Raw genomic sequence first — 24,896 nt, 5'->3', positions numbered from 1 at the left:
CATCGGGTTGGGGCGGGAAGCAACAGGTGGCCTAGCTCACCCTATCCTCTCCCTCCTGCCTGACTCCTCCCACCAGCAGAGATGCTGCCATCACCCCTGCCCATCACTGTGAACACAGCCTGCAGCACAGGCAAGCCTGGGCCTCTGAGTGGGTGATGTGGTGTCTAGGGCTCCTGCTAGGGCATTCTGGGGAAGTGCTGCCAATGGTCACACCTCTGCCCCCTGAGAGAGGTGCAGATATTGTGTCCAACCTGGGCCCGAGGCTCACTTTGCTCTTTAGTATGGTGGAGTTCTCTCAGCCCCTTCCCCACTACCCTACCTCACCCTCAGACCTCTCTCTGGGGAGAGGGCACATGTCTAGTGAGGATACTCTGGCCTTTGGTCAAAGTCTGCTAGAGACGTGGCCCACAAGGTTGGGCAGTGGCCAGGCAGAGCGGTGGAGGTGGGCCTGGCCTTGCCTTTCTCTTCTTAAAACCCTCAGGGACTCCCACTGCTCTTGGGTGAAGTCCAGCCTTACCTCTGAGGCTCTGCCTGGCCCTCCGGCCTCAGCTCCTGCACCCTCTCTGGCTCCAGCCTCATGCAGCCTCTGCTGGCCCCAAGTTCCTGCCCCTCTCCCAGCCTTGGGCACACTGTTCCCTCGGCCTGCTCAGTCCTCACCTCCTCACCTTGCTCCCTCCTGCTGGTCCCTCGAGTTTCAGTTGGGTGTTGCCTCCTCCTGGAAGACTGCCTTGCCCACCAGCCCCCAGCCTGGGTTGGGGTGCCACTTCTGGTGCTGCATGCTGCACTCATCCCCATCCTTGCTGCCTCATACACCTGTCCTACTTGTCTGCCTGCTGGTCCTCCTGCCCCCCCTAGATGTGGGCACCTTGAGGGCAGGGTCGGGTCATGCTTTATGTTTCCAGCTCCCATCCTGGGCACACGGTATGTCATAACAAATAGCTGCTGAATGCGTGAGTGAGAAGAATAGGAAAGGACCCATCAGAGGAAAGGCCAGGGAGTTCACAGGGTCCCTGCCCACCGACAGATCTGAAAGAAGCCAACAGTATCCCCATCACGCTGGGGCCCGGAGCACCACCGTCTCTACCAGCCCCCGGTGGGGCTTCCAGGCTCCAAGATTCCACCCCCACCCTGTGCCCAAGGAAAACAACCTACAGGAGAGGAGGAGAGAGGAGGAGGGGGCCCAGGAAGGCTCTGCAGGGCTGGGCCCCTCAGTCCTGGCTGTCTTTGAGCCCAGGGGTGGGGCCCTCACTTCTGCCTTCCCGGGCAGAGGGCTCCGCATCCTGCCAGGGCACTGGCACGTTGGCAAGTGCAAGGAGAAGCAGACATGGAAACACAGGGGACCCTGATTTTCAAGAAATCACCGTGGCCAGTCCGGCCAGGGGCAGATGGCTACCTGTGGGAAGCCCATTGCCCCAGCCCCTACTGGAACTTTCCCCACCCATCCTCCCCCCTGCCCTATCCCCAGAGGCCCCCACAGCTGGGGTCCCTTTAACACAGGGGCTTCCCTACCTCGGAAAGTCACTTTGGCGATGCGGTCGCCCCTGCCCCGCAGCTCCGAGACTGTCTTGAGGTGGACGAGCAGGGCCATGCCGGTGTGGAGGACCTGGCACTGCCAGGGGGGAGCAGCAGGAAGGAGCTTGCTGGGGGAGCACGGCTCACTCGCTTCCCTCCTCTCTGCCACTGCCTCCTCCTCCTCCTCCTGAGGCCCCTCCGATGCTGCCCACAGAGACCAAGGCAACTGAGCGAGCTGCTCCTTCCAGCGACTCACACAGCCTCACAGCCCTGCCAGCCCCCGCCCCTCCAAGTTGTCAGCCCAGCGTGTGTGGATCTGTGTGTGTGTGTGTGTGTGTGTGTGTGTGGTGTGCACTCAGTGTGCAGCCTGGGAGTGCAGGCAGAGTCGGAATGCATTATTCAGCAGCTGGCGGCTCCCAGATAGAGCCCTGTCCAGCTTCAGGTGTCTTTTCCCAGTGCCTGGGGTGGAGGCTCCTGGCCACCCCTCAGCAGGGCTCTGCTGCTCCCTGCTAAGCTGGCGGTACCCCTCCCACAGGGGAGCCCTCCGAGAAGAAGGAAGTGCACTTGCCCACCTGCCCCCCAGAGACTGTGCCCCCAGGAGGCCGGGTCCCAGCCCCTGCCTGGGAATCACTGTTTCTGAATGTCGGGAGGTGGGGAGGGTGGAGCTGCCCCTTGAGGGGAAGGCCAGGACCAGGCCACGCATGACAGGGATGCCTGATTGTGGAGGGTGCAGAAGTTTTAGTGCTACCAGGAGCCATGCTTAAGGATCCAGGGCACTAACCTAGCCTGGGGGAGGTGAGACAGGCTGATGTTGGGTTTCCAGTGAGAGAAGCGGAATCGTCCAGCCTCCTGCCCTCAGGAGCTGCTAGGGGTGGGAGAAGGGATGTCTGTGCAGGGTCATCTGTATCCTTGCTCTCCATCTGCTACTGGTGGAACACCTCCCACCCCACCCCTGCCTTCTGCCCTTGACTCAGCTCAACAGGTGCCTATTCGGGGGGGGGGGGGCTATGTTCCTGCACCAGGCTGGGTTGGGGACCTCCTCTGTGCTGCTCCTGCCCCTCTCATCTCATGGGGTCCTGGTGCTGCTCCACTTGCCTCTTCCCCCCGACTCCGGGGAGACCCTGGAGCACAGCATCTCTGTATCCCAGAGTACCCTGTGCATAGTAGGACACCCCATTAATGTTGATAGGATATAAGGGCAAGCTCAGGGGCCCATCTGAAACAGAGTCTAAAGGTTTAAAAAGAAAAATATGAATTCTTCATAGCATGATAACAAGAGGTTATTCCTTAATTCTATAATCTTGATAAGTCTGAATAATGGGCAGGATGTCCCAAGAGCCTTCCTCCCTCCTAGATGTTTCCTTGCTACTTTGCCCTATTTTTCTATTTATGTTCTTTTTCCTTCTCCCTCTTTCCTCTCCAATTCCCTGCTCACCATTCTCGTATTTATCTAACCATATTAAATTAAATAATATTTTAGAATATCGTATTTATTGAATACAAAGGAATGTCTAATTTTTTTTAAAGCCTGATAAGTTTAATGCCTCTTTAAAAAGAACCTAAATTCATTGACATTTTCCATCCATGAGGTTATCAGATGGTCTGTGTTTGTAAGGCTTGGTGGCACTTGATAGAAAAAAGAATCCATCTCCTCCTTAGGCCTTCTAGAGCTTCTCTCCTGAAGGGGGTGGATTTCATGAGGCGTCTTACTGACCTGTGCATCTTTAGGAAAAAGACCATGAATCTACCCTAGCCAAGACAGCGAGCTCTGCTGAACCTCAGCCTCCGCATCTATAAAACAGTAGCTATTCCACACAGCAGGCCTCGGTTGGGTCAGTTGACCCTTCCGAAACCTAAGCCAGATCCCACTTTTTAGCTTCCATTCTCCGGACTAGTACCCATTTTGGTAACTTTTAGTATATAATTTACTTAATGAATGTTTACTGAATTCCTTCCAGTGCCAGGTGCTGGGATTCAGGGGTGAATATGACACGTAGAGCATCAGACCCCAAGCAGAAGGGGCAGTTGGACTAGAAAGCAGACAGCGCAGCGTGTGGGGCACAAGCACAGCCAGCTGCGAGGCCTGAAGGGGGCAGGGAGTGGCGCTCACCCCCCACCCCCACCCCAGCTGGTGGTTGCTGGAAAGCCTTCCTGGAGTAGTTCACCCCTGAACCGAGAGTTGCTCTTTTAACAACTGTTGCTAATGTTTCTTTTACTGTAGCACATGTTCCCCGGGGAGAATTTAGGAAAACACAGACATGGTTTCCTTCCACCGAGTCTGCAACCGCTCGTTCGCCTGCAGCCCTCTTCCCCACGGCACGGCCTCTGCTGCTTCTTGAGCCTCGTGGAAGCCTGTGGCTCCCGCAATTTCATTGTCATCTGTCAGAGAAAGTCTTTGGAGAATTCTAGTCGCAACAGCATCCTGTGAACTCATTAGTGTCTGTGGTCTTCCTCAGCTGCTGTTCGCAGAGTCAACGTGTGAAGGTAACACTTCTCTCCCTCTGACAATCGAGGGGAAGAAGTGAGAGGGAGATACAGGGAAACCTCAGCGCCCTTTTAACATACCAGACGGCTGCAGAGGGAGGCAGGAGGCAGGATCTGGACCCAAGTCCCTGAGACCGAGGCTCCCTGGAACCTGTCCCCACCACCCTCAGCCCCCAATGAAAAACCAAAGGCCCTGGCCCTGTCTTGCATGCGGCCAAGGCTGGTGTGAGGGTCACTGGGGAAACCAGCAGGTGGAGGCCCAAACAGTCACATGGGGAGAGAGATATTACACAGCAGACCTCATGTGGGCACCTGGGAGGTTTCCTCTCTGGGGCAAAGACCAACCCTGCAAATTTTAGGGCCAAAATTAACCGCAGAATTGGGGACAGATGTAAATCACACACTCAGACTTTTTTTTTGTCCCTTATAAAAGTACTCTTGTGGAGTAGTTTGAGGGGCAAGATGAGGTGGCAAGGAGGTTCCTAGGGAGAGGTTAACAGGAAAAATGCACCTCCTCCCAACACAGGTTAAATTACAGAGCGTTCTAGGCAACCACGCTGAGCGGGGCCTTCCCAGAGTCCCCGTGGAACTGGACAGCGGTTGCAGCCTTGGGGAGAGATGGCTCCTGGGGCCACCTCAGTTGCCGGGGCCTGAGCCGCAATGGAGCAGCTGCTTTCTGCGTGGCCTCTGAGGCCAGGACCACATCACTGGAGGACGGATCCAGCCAGGCGTCTCCACCCAGTTTCCACCTCGCGGCAGTGGGAGAGCAGAGGGCTGAGCCCTCACGCGGCGACGTGCAGGGTCACACAGCAGAGCACGTGGAGATGTGGCGGCATCTCTGGGAGCGCACTGCGGGACTGCTCCAGGGAGGGCAGAGTGCCCTGGAACGCGAGGACCGCTCTGGGGCAGCTTGCGTTGCCAGGCGCCCCGTTGCCCGGGTGACCCGCGGGCTGTTTACCGCGGGGCGCGGAGCCACTGCGCCCGGGCTGGTCGCGCGCTCACCGCGCCCACCATGGCCTCCCGCAGCAAGGGCACCCTACTGACCGAGTTCAACGCCGCCTACGTGCCCCCCAGCCTCATGCCCGGGTAAGGCCGCGGCGCACCCCGGCCCCACCGGAACCTGACGATCAGGGCCTGGGAATCCGCTCCTCCCCCGCAAGCGCCCCGCTCTGTCGTCCATTCTGCTGCCCTGCGCTTTGAGGTTTGCACCCTCAGAGCTGGCAGTGGGCGGGCGCCCGCGGGGTCCCTGCGGATTCCCTTCTTAGGAAGTCGGTCCCTGGTGAGCGGGGCCCAACCAGCCCTGGATAACGGATAACGGGACCTCTCGTGGATGCGGCCGGGGATGGGAGGACGTGGAGCCACGGTGTGGGGTTGGTGCTTGGAGGAGCCCCAGCCTGGAGCACACGCAGAGAATGCGGGCAGTGCGCGAGAAAGGTGCAGTCCCTTACCGTCCCCAGCACAGGCGGGCACCCAGGATTCGGGCAAGATGGCAAGATTAGTATGCGTTGGTTGAAGGAGGGAAGGAGACCAGTGGGCTCTTGCTCGAGGAATCTGGCAAGGCGGGATGGGCAGCAGTTAATGGTTAATAGAGCGCACAGGGTGCACTATTCACCCGACTTTGTGGTCGGACCTTTCACTGGCCTCACTTTATCCTCCCAGAGTTTTGAGTTTGAAAGCATCCCAGCCACCTGGGCTGAGTGCTTCCTTGCTTGTGGCGTTTTCAAATGTAGGGTCGCTCCTACCTTTCTTTTCTCTGGATGTTTCCAAACTCCAAACATCTAAGATGCAAGTCTGACTGTTCCCTCCCACTCTTTGGTCCTTTCTTCTAAAATGTCTGGTATTTCCACTCCCAACTTCCTCTTCCAGGGTGTAAGATTGTCTTCTCTCTCCTACCAGTCAGCTGGGTATGAGGGCACCAGCTGGGTGCTGAGAAGGAAACTGCGGTTTCAGCAAGTGTGAATGGAATGAATGAATGCAGTGAAGGCCTTGAGAGCTCTGCAGACAGGTCTCCAAATGGGTGAGGAAACCACATTTCTCTCTCCTGCCAAGGGAACTGACTGCAAAATGAAGAAAAGACCTCACGGTACATTTTGTATAAAGTTTGGATTGTTTTGAAGCAGAATAGGCAAGACACTGAGGAGCTATAACATTAAAATCATTTCTGGACAATGTGCACGGGGACATAGCAGCAACCAAGGGCTGGTGATATAGTTTTAACCCAGCCTGTTTGTGAACAGGACCTTTCTCTGGCCTTAGAGAGAGCTCAAAGCTCTCTTGGTTTGTTCCCATCAGACATCTGATTTACTAGATCACAGCAGTTTCTTGAAGCCAAGCCAGGCATGTTAGAAAAGGTGACTCAGGATTTGCCTGTTTTTTCATTCATTTAGACATTTGATAAAGATACGTTGAGTGCTTAGGATGTGCCAGGTGTTGTGTTAAGATGCTAGGAAGACAGAGACAAACAAGTGGAGGCTGTCCTTGAGGGGCTTCCAGTCTGGGGTTTAGTTTGAATCCATTTTGCAGCCTTGGACAGTGGTGTTCTGAATGCCTAGCATGCGATTTGGTTTTATACATTGATATTTTTTTCTTGAGCTTGCCACAGTCTCCAGTTGGAACGTTTTGTATTGTCTGACTCCTGGACCATTGCCCATCCGTGGGGCGAGGCCTGGAGCTCCTGCAAACCCTGCCCCCACGGGTCCCCACGGGTCCCCACGTTTCCCCACTCTGTCTGGTTGGGGCGGGAGCTGCATGTTTCAGGAGCGATCCCTAGGCTGCTTTTCTCTCCGTGCCACCTGGTGCAGTTCCCGTGAGCACCCTGGCCTGCGGTTGGGTTAGAAATGGTGATAACAAGATCACGAATAAGGCCTCAAGCCTGGACTGGGCTAGTTTGAGCAGTCGAGCCTGTATCTGCTGCCTTCTCATCTGGATCTTTCTGGGAGGGACGTGCTCTCCTTAAAGATTCCCTTCATCGAGGAATGAATTGAGTCATTTTATGTTTCTAAACACTATTTCTTTGGCAATTTTGTTAACTTAATGAAAGAATCCAAGATTCCCCACCACCACTTGGATAATTATTATTTTTGTGCGTCTTTTCAAACATTAATCACAGGATTTTAAAGCGCAGCTAGTCTGTTCTGACACTCAAATCACACCCCTTACCAGCTTTATTCATAGAGGCAGAGACTATTCATGCTGGGAAGGACCTCAGTCCCCTCCTGTTCCGGATGTGGTCACTGAGGTCTGGGGGGACTTGCCTGAGCCCCACACTGGTGACGGTAGGGCTGGGCTGGAACCAGGTCCCTGATGCCTGGCGGTTACACCATGAACCCCGTGTTAAGTGCCAGCTCTGTGCCAGGCACTGTGCTGGACCCTTTACAAACTTTTTTTTTAATCATCACAACAGCCCAGATGATGAGTGAGCAGCTTTCCCAAGCTCATTCAGCAAGTGTGTTGTCAAGCCAAGGCTATGTGATCTCAATACCCCAGCTCACCCCGATATGTACCCCAACCCTCAAGTGGCCTTTCACACTGCAGGAAGGGAATGGGGTGGACAGGAGGAGCTAGACTGTGGAGCCAGCCCACCGGGGTTTAAATCCTGGCCCCATCACTTCCTTATCCTGGGCAACTTATTTATACTCTCTGCCTCACTTACCTTACCTGTTAAATAAGGATGATAATGGTGTGTGGGTTAGAAGCTTAAATTAGTTAATGTGCATAAAGCCTGGCACCTGATAATTGTTAACTATCATCACTAGTTAGGTCCCTACTGTGTTCAATGTCTGATTCTAGGCAACAAGGGGACCAGGAGACAACAGCAATGATGCTGGTCTTCAGACTAGTTAGCCAGGGTGCTCCATTTGGTCCCTTGCTGCTCCAGGTCCCAAAGGTGCCTGGCCTGAGTGCCTTCCCTGCCATGGGTGGGAACTCTTGCGCCAGGGTCTCTGGGATTGCGAGGTGTTTGAAGGGATGAGACTGGCCTCAGTGGGAGTCTGAGCCTCCTGCTCAGGTCAGACCTGGGTGGCTGCCACACACCACCCGGCCTGCAGTGCAAACACTTGGCCTGCCGTTGTGCGTTCATTCGTGCCCAGACTGCTATGCGCCTGATGCCTGTGGCTCCTGCCCAGCGGCTCTCACCAGGAATGAGGGCAGGAGGATCTGCTCCCCAGCCCCTCCCTCCATCTGCCTGGAGTGGCAGCTACGTCCATATCTGCCACCGAGCTGGGCCTCAGAGCCCTAAAGTCAGTGTATTCCATACTCACCATCGTCAGGAGAGTGGTCCCACAGGGGCGGTTGTGTCCCCATCCTCAAAATCCCTGTAAAGAGACATGCTCAATGAGGGATGTGCCGGTAAATGTTTAACAACCTGTTCTCTGGAGGAAAAAAGCCTTGATTTGTAACATCGACCTGTCTCTGTGGTGTGAACACTCCTGCCATAGCTGATTGCAAGCTGTCAACGTCGCATCCCTAATGACAGAGCTGGGAAGAGACACATAGCAGAACACCCTTATGTAGCATTTCCCCTGTGGATGCAACAGGTGCAAATAACCTCAACAGTACAGACAATAGTAAAATGTAGTAAAACAACCAGGAAGTCATGAGTTTTGAGTATGATATCATCTTTGTAGATAATACAGTTTATGTAATGGCAACTTTATATAATTTAATTTTTAATACTGGCTTGTTTAACAACAGACTTGAAGAAGTCCTCAAAACTTAGCAATCAGCTTTCTTTTCGCTGGTGTAAGCCAGTGTAGGCTGCCTGTGGCACGTCACTGCTTGCCCCTGCGGCTTTCTCAGGCCCGCAGCCTCGGCCTGCAGGAGGGCTTGGCAATTGCATCTCCGAAACCCTTTCCATTTCCACCCAGGCCCTGGCATCGGAGATGCAGCCCCCAAACAGGCCAGTGCCACCTGGAGTATGAAACAAAGGCCATCTGCCCAGGAGGATGCCAGAGACCCCTGTGCCCTGACATTGGTATTAGAATCTCCTGGGAGCTTTAACAAACACCCAGGTGCAGCCCCATCTGGAGATTCTGATGTCGTTGGTTGGGCTGGGCCTGGCCATTGGCAGTTTTTGATTCTCCCAGGTGATTCTAAGGTGTGGCCAGGGATGAGGACAGTGAATGAGAATCTCTAAGGCCCCTTGCAATGGAGGACTGTTGATAAGCCGCAGATATGGGCCTGTTTCCTGAGCCTTTGAAAGAGGGGGCCCCCAGGGTGGGCCTTCCCACCTGTGCCATTGCCCTGGGCACCCCACACCCTGCCTCCTGGCTGAGAGTCTGGCTGAGGGCACAGCAGTCAGCCACTCTCAGCTGGGTCTCATCCCTGCCTAGGAGGCAGAGCATTGCCCCAGATTCAAGCCCAAAATATAGAAATAGAAAATAAATTCTACATCCCCTCTTGTCCTTCTGCCTCTGGGCCCTGCTCCTGCAGGCCACCCCCTCCCTCCCACTCCCAGGAGACAACCTGGTCTCAGGTTCTCAGAGGACCTTGGGCACTTGGGGGCCTCTGGCTATTGATCTGCCTATTTCTGTTGCAGTATCTTCTCTTCCTAAGGATTGATAAGCCATGTCATCCTCGAATCCCCATCCAGGACCTCTGGCCCAAGTCCAGTCCCCTATCTGCTCCCCGGAATTCACCTCTGAGCTGTTCTAGGAAGCTGGGGCAGTTTTATAGGTAACTAAAGCCTCTCACACAACCTTGAGGAACTGAGGATCCCCACTAAGGACAGGGGGTCAGGGGTCCCTGGAGAACTGGGCTTTGTAACAGGCACCTTCCTTCTCTCCAGAAGAGAGACCAGCCCTTACAAATATGCCTCCATTTGTCAACCCAATTCAACAAATATTTGCAGAGCATCTGCTGGGTGCTGGGAATGCCAGGGATGCAGACATGAGTAAAACTTAGTCCTCTCTTCCTAGGAGACTTAGAAAGAAAGGGGTCAGGTCATTATGACACAATGGAATCTGAACTTGAACATGAGAGAGATACAAAGAGCAAAGACAGTTCAATGGAGGGGACAGACAAGGTCTGTGCGCTGGATCAGAAGAGGCTCCATGAAAAAGAGGGCATTCCAGATGGGCCTTGATGGGTGGATAAGATCACGAAGGGGTGGAGAAGGGCGGCTTGAGGAAAGGCACGGGGTGGAGGTCCCACAAGATGTGTCTCAAAGCAGCTGATGGCCTCTCTGGCTGGGTGGAGAAGCTGCGTGTGAAAGTGGGTAGGACTGGAGTGACTTCTCCCAGAGGCCCGCGAGCAGGACCTTAAGCGCCTGGCTTGGCTTGTTCTTGATTCCACAGGCAACGGGGAGCCCATGAATGTTCTTGCGCAGGGGAAGGGTCTAGTCAGAAGTGTCCTCGGTAGGAGCAGTTGTGGAGAAGAGGATGCACTGTGGAATGGGGACGTGCTGAATAGTAACAAGTTCATTAGTTAATAAGGCTGCTCATGGGATTCCCCGATGGCTCATGGTAATTAATCTTAATGTTAGCTGTGGGGCCAAGCCGTGCTATTAGAGGCAGGGAAGGGACTGCTCCCTGTGCACACAGCAACCCACGGTAGACTTCAGAATCCACATGTGACCATTGCTCCGAGGCCTGGCTTGGCACTGTCTCCTGGCTTGTGTGGGGGACAGGTGGATGAAGGCCCAGGGTCAGGAGAGACAAAGGGGTTGAGGAGGAGGTGGTAGCACCAGCCAATGCAGCAGATGCTGCTATCAGGACTATCCTATACCCTGTTTCAAGACTTGCCGTTCCCCTCTGTTCCTCTCCACCCTGGCCTGCCCCACGACCAATCCAAACAAGGCTGCAGAATTCTCTACCACATAGGGTGGTGCTCAAGGCACACAAATGCAGGGGTGTACTAGGGACACAGACCTGGCTCGCCAAGGTGTGCTCTCTGAGTGCTAAATAATGTGGACATGCACGCACACCTGCCTGACAGCAAGCTCTGCACGGAATCCAGGCAGAACTCAGGAGGATGCGGAGGAGAGGGCTTCTATTCTATTGGGATGCAAATATCTTGGCATTCAGAGAAGGTGGGAAAGCAGGGAGCAGAGGAGGAGTATGGCAGAGAGCTTGGGGGTGGCGGAGAGAAGAGTCACGAGAACACGTCACATTTCTATGGCTCCTTTCTTCCGAGGAGCCCAACGCCCCTGTGGGCGGGATGCTTCGTGCCGGCTCCAGCTCTGCGGATCAGAGGCGGGCTCCTCTTCAACAGCCTCCAGGACGTGGTGCCCCCGGGGTTTCTGGACTTCTCCCTCCCTCTGTGAACACTTATTGAGCGCCGTCATGTGCCAGGTGCCCAGGATAAAGGAGAACACACATCAGGGCAGGAGAGATGTTGGTGTGGATCCGAGTGTGGACTTAAGGATGATACTCCGAACAGTGAGCGAAGGTGCCAGCCACAGGGCGCGGTCAGGGCAGGCAACAGGGAGCACTTTAGAAGTGAGTGGCACCCCCAGGTAGGCAGCAGGTGCAAGGGCACTCCAGGTAGAGGACTCCGTGCCCAGGCCCAGAGGCCTGGAGAGCGTGTGGGGCCCAGAGGCGGTGAGAATCGCTGCTGGAGAAGTGACAGGGGGAGAGATCGCCCTGGGGTCAGTGCGGATGGCAGGCTGGAGGGGGCGACACTGTTCTAGGAGACCAGCAAGGGGATTCAGGATTGTCCAGCTGAAGAGGGAGGCTGGTGGCAGTGAGAGGGAGGAGGGCGATGGATGGATGGCCGAGGAGGGGCCTACACAGGACTTAGGGAGGGGTTGGATGTGGAGGGTGATGGAGAAAGGAGGACACAGGGCCATGGAGTTCCGGACACAGGGCCATGGAGCAGTGAAGGGTGGCCGGGGTGATATTAGCCAGGGCAGGGGTGCACAGGAGGAGGAGGAGGATGGCTTCAGTCGTGCTGATCTCTGCGTGTTGGCGGCCCTGTGTGGGCAGCTGGGCGTGTGGATCTGTTACGAGGGGAATGGTCGAGGCTGGAGACCCAGATCTGGACGCCATCAGTGCATGGGAGGGGTTGGAAATCATGGATGAGATCCCCGGGAGGAGTGCGTCCCTGAAGAGAGAAGAGAACCCCGGGGCAACCCCAACACCTGGAAGATGAGCTGAGGAAGGAGCCACACCCAGAGTCCATGCCCTGCTCTGAGCTTCTCCCCAGTGGAGACTCCTCATGGAGTCCGCCAGTGCCTCCCCGCCTCCCCCTCTCCCCAGAACGGGCCTTCCCTCCTGTGTTTAATAGCACCAGGGCCTTGACCATGGTCCCACTTGAGTGGCAGCTGGTTGTGCATGTGCCGGTGCCATGCTGGTGCTGGCACGTGCACCTGGTGACTCAGTAGATGCGGAGCGAAGGGTGGGCTCGAGGAAGGAGGGTCTTTGTATTCCCAGCACTAGCATGGTGCCAGCAAACGGTAGGTTCCCAATAAATTAACATTTATTGCCATCTTATTCTCTTTTTAAAAAATGATATGTGTCCAAAGAAGAAAGTAACAAGTAAATCACCCCCAATCCAAACCCCCAGAATTATCCAGGGCTAACATTTGGTGGACTTTATCTCCAGTTTCTCTCTACGTGTATGTTCAGATGGCATGGACGGAGAGGTGCTCGGATGGATGGATGGATATAAGATAGACAAGGGCAACTTTATAAAAATGTGATCATATTTGCTATTTTTAAATGAAAAGCATGAAATTTACTCTTACTAGAGCTTAGCTGAAGGGGAAGAAACTGAAGTAAAATGGTTGACTTTAGGTTTGGCGAGGTGGCTCACACCTGTAATCCTAGCACTCTGGGAGGCCGAGGTGGGAAGATTGCTTGAGCTCAGGAGTTCGAGACCAGCCTGAGCAAGAGCAAGACCCCGTCTCTACTAAAAATAGAAAAATTAGCTGGGCGTGGTGGTGCATGCCTGTATTCCCAGCTACTGGGGAGGCTGAGGCAAGAGGATTGCTCGAGGCCAGGAATTTGAGGTTGCTGTGAGCTACGATGATGTCGTTGCACTCTAGCCAGGGTGACAGAGTGAGATTGTGTCTCAAAAAAAAAAAAGGTAGACTTTAGATAAATGTCAATTCCTTACAAGATATATTAGTTCCTAAAAGATCCCTCTAAAGAAGAGAGAGAGAGAGAGGGAGGAGATAAAAAATCACTGAAGGGTTAGGCATAGAGTCATTATGTTGCATCTTTTTTTAACGACATGTTTCAATTTTTGATGCCATGGGCTGGGCTGACTCTATTTAAAGAGATTCTTAGTAAGCGTGTTCCCATCTCCCCTCCACCCACCCCCCAATTTTGGCTGCCTAAATTAGCTGTAGTGTGACAGGTTTTATAACATTTACATTCTGTTCTGCAACCGGCGCTCACCTGGTTGCTATTCCCGGTTCTGGGCTTCGGTAGGTGGGGAGCTCACTCCGACAGCGCTTCTACATTACCGAGCTGGCGTTTTCCTTTTGACTCAGCTCTTGGCTGGCAGGGTTTTGTCACTGAACACTACTTTCAAGAAGAGCCTGTAAGAGCTTCATTTCCTGAGTTCTTTCATGCGAGGAGAGACCGTCTTTACACCTGAATGGCCACTCGGCCGGTGTGACACTCTGAGGCCACGCTTTTTTTCCTGCACAATGTCGCAGACGATCTTTAGTTTTCATTCTGTAGCTTTCTTTCTTTGCTGGGGTCCGGCAGCCCCTGACGGCTGGTCTGTCTTTCATTCCCTACGTTCTGAACCACTTGCCAAGTAAGATGAAAGAGTAAGCGCTGCCAATGGGGAATGAGGCTGATCCTGACTCTCAGAATGAGAGAGGTGGCTGGGCTGGGGCAGGCTCTCCTCCCCTGAGCAGTCTGTCCCCAAGACCCAAGGCACGAAGGGCAACACCTGCTTCCTTGCTTCTAAGGCAGAGGAGGAAGGAGGGCCGGCCCGCAAGCAGCCCCGTTTTTTCTTGTCAACTCACCACTCAGATGTTCCTCCACCTCCCAAGCACAAGAAGAGCAAGGGGGCCTGGGGACAGGCCTGGTGTGGAGCTCCCTGCCTGTGGGAGGACTTCTCAGGACAGAGGAAGCAGCATGTCCGTGTCATTTGTCTTTGGTGTCTTGATTTGTCGAATCTATATTTTTGTTAAGTGTCATCTGCCGCACAAAGTATCTCAGGAGCTCTGCTTCTAGGTTTCCTTCCAAACACGTTTCCTCCTCGATGCAAATGCTGCAGAGAGACAGCGTGAGCCAAGGACATGGGATTTGGCAGCTGGATGGCCTTATATCGCCTTCACCTAGAAGTAGAGGTCACGTGTAAGGGGTGGGTCCGAAGTCAGACTGAAGGGAGGCCAAGGAAGGCGTAGGGTTGGGACACAAAGGCAGACGGTGCAGTAGCCCCTGGAGGGCTGAGGACGTGTGGGAGGAGGAGGACAGCCCGTGAGATGCAGCAAGGTGTCCTGGGGACCCTGCAGTCCAGGAAAGGCTCACGCTCATTCTCAGGCAGAGGGGAAGCAGCTAAGAGGGGAGGGGACATTAAAGATAGCCGAGAGGAGGGACAGAGGCTGAGCAAGACAGGGAGAGATGGGTCGAGGAGACCAGGCCTTGGGGGCCACAGGGGAGGGGTGCAGACCCAGAGGGTGTGTCCTGGCAAAGAGGAGGACTCTGTGTCCTGAAGTGGCCAAGATGACCACACGGCTCATGGGAGAGGACACAAGGCACTCACCAGCCCCGCCGTCTGCCGAGGTCAAGAGGAATGGCCTCCACAGGGATCGGGGGGCCAGGAGGAAGGGCACTGATGCAGGTGGAGACGTGTCAGGACTGCCAGGGTCATGGTGTCAAGGGCGCATGTCCGTGGTGTCCAGGTGCGTGAGCAGTGAGGCCCAAGAGCAGCTGTGCAGCTGGCGGTGGCCGTGCAGCCTCTCACCTGTGGCTGCTCCGCCGCCTCACGGCTGCTCAGGCCCAGCCAACAGCCCGAGCTGCGAGACTCAGGAAGGCGCAGCTGTGCGGGGTGGCTGGGCCCAGGGGCCAGGGAAGGACTCTTCACTGTTGCCGGCAGTGGAGGCGAGGGGCACGGGAAGGTCTGTCAAGGCCTGTCCGCAGTCACTCTGCTTAGCTTTCTTGCCTTTTTGCTGAAGGTGACAAGAAGGAAAGTGTGCATCGCTGTCTAATTCCGGGCCAGCACCCATTCTGTTGGTGAGGAGACTGAGGCGCAAGGCCCAGGGCAAGACCTAGGAAGGGGAGGGAGAGAGGGAGAGAGAGTGAGCGTACAGTGGCATCTAGACAGCTGCAGTGGCTCTTCAGGCCTGGGGTGCGGGCAGCTGAGGAGGCTAGAGCAGTAGCCAAGGGCCAGCTCATGGGTGGCCTTGAATGCCACACTAAGGAGTCGACTCTGGAAGCTCAGTGTGCTGGAAGTGTGGAGAATGGATTGGAGGGGCAGCGTTCTGAGTGCAGTTGGGAGAGCTAGGAGGATGTGACGGCCACAGCCCAGGTACGAGGTGCTGTGGCCGAGCTCCCAGGGTGCAGCTGGAGCTACAGGACTTGGTGACCGATTGGATGTGAGGCAGGGGGTTGTCCGAGCGTTTGACCTAGACAGCCAGGAGTGCTCTTCACGGAGACGGGACCAGACTGCCGGAGCAGGTGGGAGTGGGAGATCGTGCCGGGAGGCATCCAGGGAGATGTCTGCGTGCAACTGCGTGCAGCGTCTGAGGCTCGGACAGAGCTCCCAGGCTGGAGCCGGCACCAGGGTCATCCGCACGCAGGTGGTGGTCAAGGTCATGGCATGGTGGCCATCGCTCAGGGCAGACCCCAGAGGAGACCAGCACTTAAGAGGTGGGCAGAGGAGGGGGATCGTGAGCGACTGAGAAGGGATCATACGAGATGTAGGTGAAAAGCAACAGAAAATGGCAGTGTAATAAAAACCAAGCCCAGTGGGAGAGGCCAGCGATGCCCGGCGCCACAGCGAGATAAGCAGTGCCCCGAGTAGCGGCAGCAGGGGTGCTGGTGGCCTCGTGAAGAGCGATTTCAAGGGCACCCTGGGACAGAGGCCCAATTTCGGAGGCTGAGGGGTGAGGGGGGCCGAGGGTCATGCTGATTGGAAAGCTTTGATCTTTTCCTGTTGCCCGCAGTCCGATGCCCGTTCTCCTTGGGGGTTCCTGACTCTCTTCGTGCTTTGCCCAAACAAATCTTTGGCTGAGTGAGTCTCATTTCACCAGGGATCTTGAGAGTGCCTGTGTCACCGATGTCTCTGCTTACATGCTTCTGTCCCTTTCACTGCACCTCGTTGGTCGCAGAGGGTGAGGAGCTCCTTGCGAGGCTCTCGGGGCTCCAGAGCCGTGGTTGAGGTCTCCGGGCCATCTGAGCAGCACCTGGGGAGGCCACCATTGCTGTGCAGAACATTCGGAATCCAGGCCTCGGCTGTAAGGAACCTAGCACCGGTCACGTTTCATTGACTGGGTCCTCAACAGCTTCTTCTCATGCTCTCTACTCTTTAAGGAGATGACCACAGAATGTCAGCGCTGGACGAGGCCCCCACATCTCAGGCCAGCCCCTGAGTAAATGGGGCCCACTGAGGGGGAGTGATTTCTTGCAGTCTGACGGAGGGGCACCCGTGTTCTGGCCCCTGCGTAAGCCGCTGGTCTGGAGAGCTGATCATCCAGGCAGAGACCGGCCTTCCCCAAAACCCGAGTGGGTCCGTGCACCTTAGCAAGGCTCTCAAGGCCAGAGTTGACCGCCAGGCCCCCAACCTCACCCTCTGTTTTTAAGGGTCTCTCTGGAGCTGGCCCTGGGGCCCTTCAGTGATCTGTGTCTCCCCTGCCCCGCTGCCGCGGCAGGTACCGAGGCCACGTTCCTGGTGTGGCCTTCTCCTTCGGCTCCCCCTACGGCACCACCACCCTCAAGTACTTCCAGGACCACCGCAGCACCGCCATGGAGCACAGCAAAGGCGGCCACTTCCCCACCATCTTCTCCCCCAACCCCGACCTCGTGCTCATCAACCGCTTGCACACCGGGGACCACTCGCCGCGCACGCCCAGCTACAGCCGCTTCAACCTGGACAGCGACCGCGCCCGCCGGCTCACTCACTTCTACCAGGTGAGCCTGTCCGCCAGCCCTGCGAGGGGAGGGGCTGATGGCGGGGACAGGGCAGACCTCACACCCTCCAGAGTGTCTTGATTGGCATTTTCAGATCCCCTGAGCAGGCAGGGAACCTGGCCAGTTTGGCTAGGGGTGGGGAGGAGGGCTCAGGACTCTGCTTCCCTGATCTCCTCCCACCCCCGGGGGCCTCAGTGGCTTCTGCTCCTGTTCCCCCAACAGCAGGTGGGGCTGGGGGTCTCTGGGGGTGCCCCTGCCCTCCCCTCTGCCCCACACAGTCTCTTGGCCTGCCGACCCCTGCTTACCCTCTAGCTGAGTAAAGGGCCTAAGATTCACCCACAGGATGAATCACATACGAGCAAAGGCCCCATACCACGGGCTATAGCTGCCTGAGGTCACTCCTACACACTAACAACCTGTCATCTCTTCTTTGGTTGAGCCATAGATGGTGCAGCAGCACAGGAAGTACTATCGAGACAAGACGGGCACGGTGCCCCGGGTCCCCTACTTCGTCCTGCCTGTGAGAGAGCGGGACCGGTACCCCCTCCCCACCGACCTGTGAGTGCCTGCCCTCCCTCCATCCACGCAGTCAACAAGTACAGTCCATGGGGCACTGGCTCTCAGCCAGGCTGAGCAGTGAGTCAGCAGCCTTGCCCTAAAACTTGCAATGCAGTGTGGCAGTTACAGAGCACTGGGGCCAGGGGTTGGGCAGCCTCAGGAGGGATGCCAGGAGACGGAATGGGCAAGTCAGGAAGAGCGCTTTCCCAGCCAGGTGCACTGGGAGCTTGGGAGCAAACCCTGAGCTGGCCAGAATCTGCAGACTGCTCCGCTGCATCCGCAGCCTTGCAGTTACACTGGTCCAAACGCGGTGCGGCTGCTGCAAGGAGCTTCTGCCCTCTGGCGGACGGGATGGGAACTACACTGAAAAGACTCGGAAATGTTCTCCTAGGGACTTGAAAATATCTTGCAAGTCCAACTGTCCACCTAAAAAAATGTGAAAGTTCCTCACTACCCGCCCCTGGCTGCTTTTATCCGAGAGATCTCCTTTACCTGGGGGAGGCCCACCTCGCCCTGCCAGATGATCCAGGCAGGCGGTTACTGTGCTGTCTCCCTCCTGATGCCCAGGGCTCTCTTTGTGCCAGGAGGTCAGTGGATAGATCTGGGTTTCTCAGCCTCTTTGTTACTGCTAAAGCAGCGTCCATTGCCATAAAGTTTAATGGTTTTTAAAGAGACAGACTTCACTGCCTCTAAAAGTTCCTCTCTGCGAGACAGACGGGCCCAATTTATAAATAGGGAAACTGAGGCTCAGTGATCTCCTGGGGGACTTCCGCTGGGTGGCCTGGCTGGCTGGGCTGGGCTTGGAAAGGAACCGGCGTCTCCTGTCAGTAACTCCAGGACTCGGGGTTGGCCATCTTTGTGCTTTGGGTGGCTCTGAGCCAGTCCGTCCCTGGAGACAGAATGGGCCTCTCCCGGGGACAGGTCTCCTCTTGAGACTGCTCTGGCCATGACCTGCCCCTCCCATAGCTTTGGGGAGCCCAGACACCCCAACTCTGTTCCTTCTCCACATTGCCAAGCAGCCTGCACTGCTGCCGACAGCTTCATGCCCAGCGCAGAGGGCCAGCCAGGTGGTCGGGGGTGGGAGCGTCGATGACGGGCTCTGGGGCCAGGCGCAAGTCCCTCCCCTCCTGGAGTTCCAGCCCCATCAGCACCACCGGCACCATTTCCCGGCACACTGGTTGAGTGTCTGCTCCTTGTGTGGCATTATGCTAAGGGCTTTATGAGCATTGCCTACTTACTCCTCAAAACAAAGCCAAGAGGGAGACAGCAACCCAAGTCCATTTTTGTGTGTGCACGTCTGGCAGGAGTTAGGGCTGCAAGCCATCGGGCCTATCTGAGGCCTGTGTCCTCAGTTGGAACCACTTGTACAGATGCAGGCTGTCATCATCTCACATCCAGGGGACTTGTCAGGTGTCCAGCTGATGAGCAGCAGCAGGGGCAGGTGGGCTGGGGAGTGGGCATGTGTCACCCTCCCTTTCCAGCGCACTGTGTAACACTGACCCTGTCTTCACCCCCAGGCCTCCGCTGAGCCCAAAGGACAAGTGGCACCTTTTAAGAGTGTCCCCTGAGAACCTGAAGACCTACCAGACCTTCCCATCAGGGAAGAGGGTCTCTCCACAAGAGCGGCGGAGCAGAGACTGCTACTTTGAGTTCAGAGCATGAGGCCCGCTGGCCTGAGAGCCTTGGCCCCCAGCAGGTTGGCTTGCTTGGAATAAAATCTTGAGCCATGACCATCCCACACACCACTCCTCTGGGCACAGGGATACGTGGCCACAGCAGGAAAGCATCCCCGAGGGTCACACAGCATTGTGTCTTAAAGACCTGCGGGAAGCTCAGCCCAAGGGACTTGAGCCCAGGCAAAGCAGGGTCTGGCTACCTGGCGGGTCCACCCACCTTCTCCCCAAGGTGGGACAGGTGCAACTGGGGAGTTCCCAAGCCTTAGTGGCAGGTCACTCAGGTACAGAGAGCTCCCACTGCTTCCACTGGTGTAAGCGAGGAAGCCCGATCACCCACGTCCGAGAATGAGGGGCAGGTGGTCCCAGAACGATTGCACAGGCCGTGAGATGGAAAGGCATTCCCCTCAGAGCCCGCCCGGCATCCCTCAGTCCACACGGGAACTCGTGAGGGAGGCGCCGTTGTCCCGCTTTCCCAATAGAGACACTGAGGCTCAGAGAAGGTGAGAAGTTGCCCGAGCTCACACAGCTGGCATGTGATGTAGCAAGAATTGGAACCCAGGTCTTGCTGACTCCCAAGCCCTGGTCTTTGCATGACACACCCTGCTGTGGCCCATGTGGAGACGGAGGAACAGGGATGACACAGCCCTTGGGATCACGAGGACCTGGGAGAAGAAGCTGTGGGAAGCGGCCACCCCTGCATTCTGCTCAGACCGGCATGGACAGGTAGATCTGGCATCTACCCTGCAGCTGTTTTTGGAAGTGGATGGGAGGAAACGGCCCAGGACTAAGCCACTCCAGACCAGAAGTGGGCACTGGGCGTGGGTGCCTAGGCCACACGCCTGGGGTGGCCTTGGAGGGTCTGGAGTGTCTGCTCTCACCAGGCTACTGCTCCCCACCTCCCGAAGGCTCCTGCCTGCTGGGGCAGGGGCAGCATGTGGGTGACAGCTCCTTGGTAGACAGGATCTGGGATGGGGACCTGAGGCCAGGTGTGTACCTGCACCACAGGACTTCTCCAGTATTCCAGCACCTCCTGGATTTGATCAAGGGGACCCCATTAAGCAACGGGCCACTTATCGCTCCTGAATGGGTGAGTCAGGCCCTGAAGGCAAGGGGACCACAGCAAGGTTCAAGTATAACTGAGGCTGAAACAGCCCTGCCTCTGTGGCATTATCTGGACACCTCCCCGAGGACAGCATAGATAAGAGAAACCATGTGCCCATCAGGTGGGCATCCGACAGCTCTCCATGAGGGGCTGCCTCTGTGTCTTAAAATCCCAATTAGCTGGGCCTGAAGGGTCTCTGTGGTGGCCAAATTCATTCCAGAGCTTGGCCGAATAGCAAAGCAAATAAACCCTGATCGCTGGTCACACGCTGTCCCATCCCAAGGGCCTGGGGGTGCCACTGGGGCCGAGATGTCTTCTCCCTTGGGAGAGGACTGGGGAGCCAGGCCCCGGCTGGGATGACTGCTCTGTGCACAGCCTGTGCGCATCTGCCTGCGGGATGCGGGGCGGGGGTTCTGGGGACGGGAGGGAGGGACATGTATTTTCCTAGTGAACTTCACCCCATTTGGCCCCGTCCTCTGCTGTGATCTAGGCCGAGCAGTGAACCCTGCCCTTGGAAAGACTGCCATCCCAGCTTGGCTGGCGTCACTGCAAATTTAAGCCCTGAATGAGCAGTTCTTAATGCAAAGTACTTGTATATGATCCTGCGTTTAAACAGTGAAGCACTGACAGGCCAAGGCTTTGCTTGTGTTTTATTTAATAAACAATATTCGAGAGGTGAGGGAGGGCTGGGACAAAGTCATACTTCAAAGCAGAACCCTCAGTGTCTGCAGGGGGTGGATTCCCAGGGCATCCCTCGAGGCTGGCTGCCGGATCTGGTGCTCGCTGTGCTGGCTGCCTCGTCAGCAGCCCCAGAAGTGGATCCGAAAGGAGCTGGAGGAAAGAATTCTGTGAGCCGCTGAGCCTGCAGTTCTCAGGGGCCCTCTGACTCTGGGGCTGACAGCAGTCGAGAGGCGCCCTCCCCGGCCCAAGTCTCAAGTCCCTTTCTCAAAAGCTCCTTTTAGCATCACCAGAATGCAAAGGGTCTCGGCACCTTGCTGTGCTGCAGTCAGGGGAAAGCAGGGAGCGATTCAGAGAGAAACTCGGGGCACGCAGGATTCCAGCTTCCATTACGTGCTGGGCTGTCATGGAAGACGAGGAATCTCCTCTGGTTTGGGTCCCTAAGGAGGGTGCAGCCAAGCCCCAGCCCCCTGGCAAGAGTGCTGGCGTGGAGGCCTCGCTCACCCAGGTGGCTGGAAGAGGGCGGGACCTCTGACTACGGCCAGGCGGATTCTCTCTCCGGGAATGTGCAGTCAGAGCTGAGGGACATCACTTAGAAGTCACTGAACGTCATTCAAACCCAAGGAGATAGAAACCTGCCTACTGCAGGGAGGCGTGTTTGGGGACTGCTGGCGTGCGGGGTAAGCTGAGCGTGGGGGACTGAGGGCAGAGGCAGGGACGCTGGCACAGAGAGGGACTGAGCTGTCTCGGCCCCTGCCCTGGTGCTCGCTGAGGTCTAGCTCTGCGTTCTGTTGGGGTTTGTTTGCTAAAACATCTCCTGTAGGCACACGTCCTTGCCATCACCTAGACCATGAGGCCGAGGGGCAGCATGGGACTCAGGAGTAGGCAACACGTCCGCAGAGGCCAGCACAGGTGACAAAGGCCAGGACAGGGCTGCCTCCAGAGGGAGTGCGTCTCCCGTAACTGGAAGGATCCAGAACAGACTGTTCTACAGGCTGGGGAGATGTGGAGATGGCCGATCATCTCAAGGGCACTTGAGTTGACCATTAGGGCCCCTTCCTGCTCCAGGATGTAGAACTGGGTGCTTCTCTCCTCACGTTTCTTTTCTTCCACGAGCTCCACCACCAGCACCTTCACAGCCCCGCACAAACCCCCAACTCCAAGGGACCGATGGGGCGGTGGGGGAGGGGAGCAGGACCAGCAGTGGCCAGGAGGGACACACAGCTGTGCTCACTGTCATGGGCCATGCTCCTGAGGCCGGACCGACCTCTCATGTCATTGCAAAGCCTGGAATCCGGTTCTCCCCTCTGCCTTTTACTACTCCGTAGTATTTCTCAGAAGCCCCAGTTTCGCTGATTCTAGAAAAATCTGCCAAGTGCCCTGGAAACTCACAACCTCCTTGAGAAGACTGAGATGCCCCCTCAGTCGAGGGGAGACCGGGGGACTCTTCCTGCCCCCTACTGTTCTGGGCAGCCCCTTCCCCTGCAGAACTCCTTACTTCATGAAATCTGGAGACTTGGCCATCGCGTGTTCGAACTCTGAGAAGGACAGCATGTTGTCATTGTCCAGATCCGACTCGCTCAGGACCTGGCCGGGGGCACGGAAGGGGCTGAGTGGAACCTGGTGTCAGGCAGTGAGATGGGGACACAGGAGGAGGGAGGGAGAGAGGCCACAAGCCAGGTGGCTGCCAGATGCCAGGGCCAGGCCCCCTGACCCTCGGGAAGCAGGTTCTCAGCGCAGGCAGGGGCTCTGCGCTGCAAGGGCCAGGTGACAAGGGCAGGGAGGCAGAAGTGACAACAGTGCTCATGCTTTTATCTTCCTCCTAGTTCCCGCCCAGACCATGACGCTTGACTGTTGTCATGGTTTGAGAACAAAGATGCACGCCCTGTCTTGGGTTTGCAGGGGTGCTGTCACGTCTTGTCACCCTAGGACACCCAGGCATTGTGTCTCACTGGGCAATGTGGGGAGGGGGCGTGTGACGTGTCCATCTGTTGCCCATTGCTGTTGGCTCATCCACCTATGGTGACCACCGTGTTGGTAGGAGGCCCCTTGGAGTGGGTGGGTTGGCAACACTGTTCTTGGGACCCTAGAAGGGTCCTGGAGGAGGGACAGAAAATGGAGGGGCAGTTGCCTCTGGATGTGTGCCCATTCCTCAGGGCACCTCGAGCTGCCTGACCCCAGGCAGCCCCCAGGGAACACGTGCACCACAGGATGAGATGCCACCTGCCTCAGGCTTGGCCCTGGGTCTCTTCCAGAGGGTGCCTGATATCCCGGGGTTTGGGTGACACACCGACCCCCTTGCCCCAGGCACACACGTGTTTCGTGAGGTCCATCAGCAGGTCCTCACACACGTCGTCAGTGTTGAGCAGGCGCAGGGCGATCCTCTGCAGGTCCTCCTCATCGATGAAGCCGTTCTCGTTAAAATCTGCAGAGAGGAGGCAGGGCCTGTGTGAGAGGGAGTTGGGGGCTGAACAGGACGTGACCTTGAGGCAAATCCTCCCAGCTCCCCTTCAAAAGACAGTGCACAGGACTCTGATCACTCCCACTGTCCTGCCTCCACCCCATCACCTCTCTCTGCTTGTCCTGGCAGCCTCCTGCTCAGTTCCTGCTCCCTCTCTGCCCCTTCAGGTATTCTCAACTCGGCAGCCGGGGATTGGATTATCATCCTTCTTTCCTCCCTCGTCATCCACTTCTCACAGCCCCCACCTCACCCAGAGCAGAGCCCGGGGCCTGCCCTCGCTCTGCCTCCTTGCTGGTCTGCCACCAAGCCAGGTGCACCCCTGCCTCGGGGCCTTTGCATGGAGGTCCCTCCTCCCTGGAGCACGCTCACCCAGAGACCCCTGGGCACCACCCAACGTCAGTGTAAAACTGCACTTCCTGCCCCTTCCCTGCTGCGTTCTCCCAGCACCGAATACTCCCTAACAGTTTTCCTCATTAGCTCGTTTATTTCCCTCCACCAGGATACAAATTCCACAGGGGCACACATTTTTGTCTTTTTGTTCACTGCTGTATCCCTGGCTCCTAGAACAGTGCCTGGGACAGAGTAGATGCCCAGTGAATAGCTGCAGAATAAATGAGTGAGTGAACTACTCAAGGTCACACACTGAAACAGGACTGAACCCAGGCAGTCTGCCTCAGTGGGCAGTCTATGTTCTTAACCACCCATAACTGCCTTTATTGCAACAAAATGCCCACTTTTAGCAGGCAGAGGATCATTCAAAAAAAACGCTACACTTCCCAGCCTCCCTTGCTGCCAGATATGGACATGTGACTAAGTTCTGGCCAATGAGATATAAGCAGAAGAGGTGCAGGAACCTTCTGGGACTGTCTCTAAAGAGAAGGTTTAGTCCTCTGGGACAATGAGGTGACCTTGGGAATGGAGGATAAAGTGACAAAAGAGGAGGAACCTGGGTCCCTGATGCTGAGAGCTTTAGAGCCACTGTGCACAACTACCTCTGGACTTCTTCGTGTTAGAGGAATAGATACATAGCTTTCAGCCACCTTAGGGGCTATCTTGCTTAAGCCACTGTTACTTGGGGTTTCCTGTCATTGGCTACCAAATTTTAATCCTAATTCATAGTCTGAGCCTCAGTTTCCTCATCTGTAAAATGGGAGTAATAGCAGTACCTCCACAGAGTTTCTGTGAAGATTAAATAGGAAAATACATGGCCGTCACCTGGAATGGGATTTAGAATATAGAAGATATTAACTTATCAGATATAGTAGAGGCTCAATTCCACATCATTTGGTGATTGCTAAATACTGAAAATGCAAACCATGGAGACTGCGTAAGCCCACCTTAAAGAATGGGAGCTGGAGCTATATCGGGCTCCTAGGGAAACTGAGGCCCAGGGTTTG

At 56.0% G+C, this 24,896-nt stretch overlaps 3 protein-coding genes across 5 annotated transcripts in view; 1 reads left to right on the top strand and 2 right to left on the bottom strand.

Annotated features, from left to right (window-relative positions):
* Positions 1–1,768, bottom strand: part of OTOF (otoferlin) — a 91,435-nt gene extending 89,667 nt beyond the window's left edge. For 2 of the 3 annotated variants that reach the window (XM_069495272.1, XM_069495273.1), the window contains exon 1: positions 1,510–1,768. In XM_069495272.1, coding sequence (XP_069351373.1) covers positions 1,510–1,588 — 79 coding nt within the window. In that variant the 5' untranslated portion in view covers positions 1,589–1,768. The remainder of the gene's footprint in view (positions 1–1,509) is intronic. The other variant, XM_069495274.1, reaches the window with a different exon arrangement.
* Positions 1,769–5,008: 3,240 nt separating this feature from the next.
* Positions 5,009–19,244, top strand: CIMIP2C (ciliary microtubule inner protein 2C). Its single transcript, XM_069493829.1, has 4 exons — positions 5,009–5,082; positions 16,766–17,024; positions 17,470–17,582; positions 19,100–19,244. The coding sequence occupies exons 1-4, from the start codon at positions 5,009–5,011 to the stop codon at positions 19,242–19,244; spliced, it is 591 nt and encodes a 196-aa protein (XP_069349930.1).
* Positions 19,245–21,160: 1,916 nt separating this feature from the next.
* Positions 21,161–24,896, bottom strand: part of CIB4 (calcium and integrin binding family member 4) — a 47,652-nt gene continuing 43,916 nt past the window's right edge. Inside the window, exons 5-7 of the mRNA XM_069495019.1 lie at positions 23,354–23,463; positions 22,537–22,625; positions 21,161–21,191 (exon numbers count right to left, since the gene is read on the bottom strand). Coding sequence (XP_069351120.1) covers positions 21,161–21,191; positions 22,537–22,625; positions 23,354–23,463 — 230 coding nt within the window. The remainder of the gene's footprint in view (positions 21,192–22,536; positions 22,626–23,353; positions 23,464–24,896) is intronic.

The sequence above is a fragment of the Eulemur rufifrons genome, chromosome 19 (assembly GCF_041146395.1).
Source record: "Eulemur rufifrons isolate Redbay chromosome 19, OSU_ERuf_1, whole genome shotgun sequence".
NCBI lineage: Eukaryota > Metazoa > Chordata > Mammalia > Primates > Lemuridae > Eulemur > Eulemur rufifrons.
The sequence above is the reverse complement of the archived record's forward strand: the minus strand, read 5'-3'. Positions and strand labels throughout refer to the sequence as shown.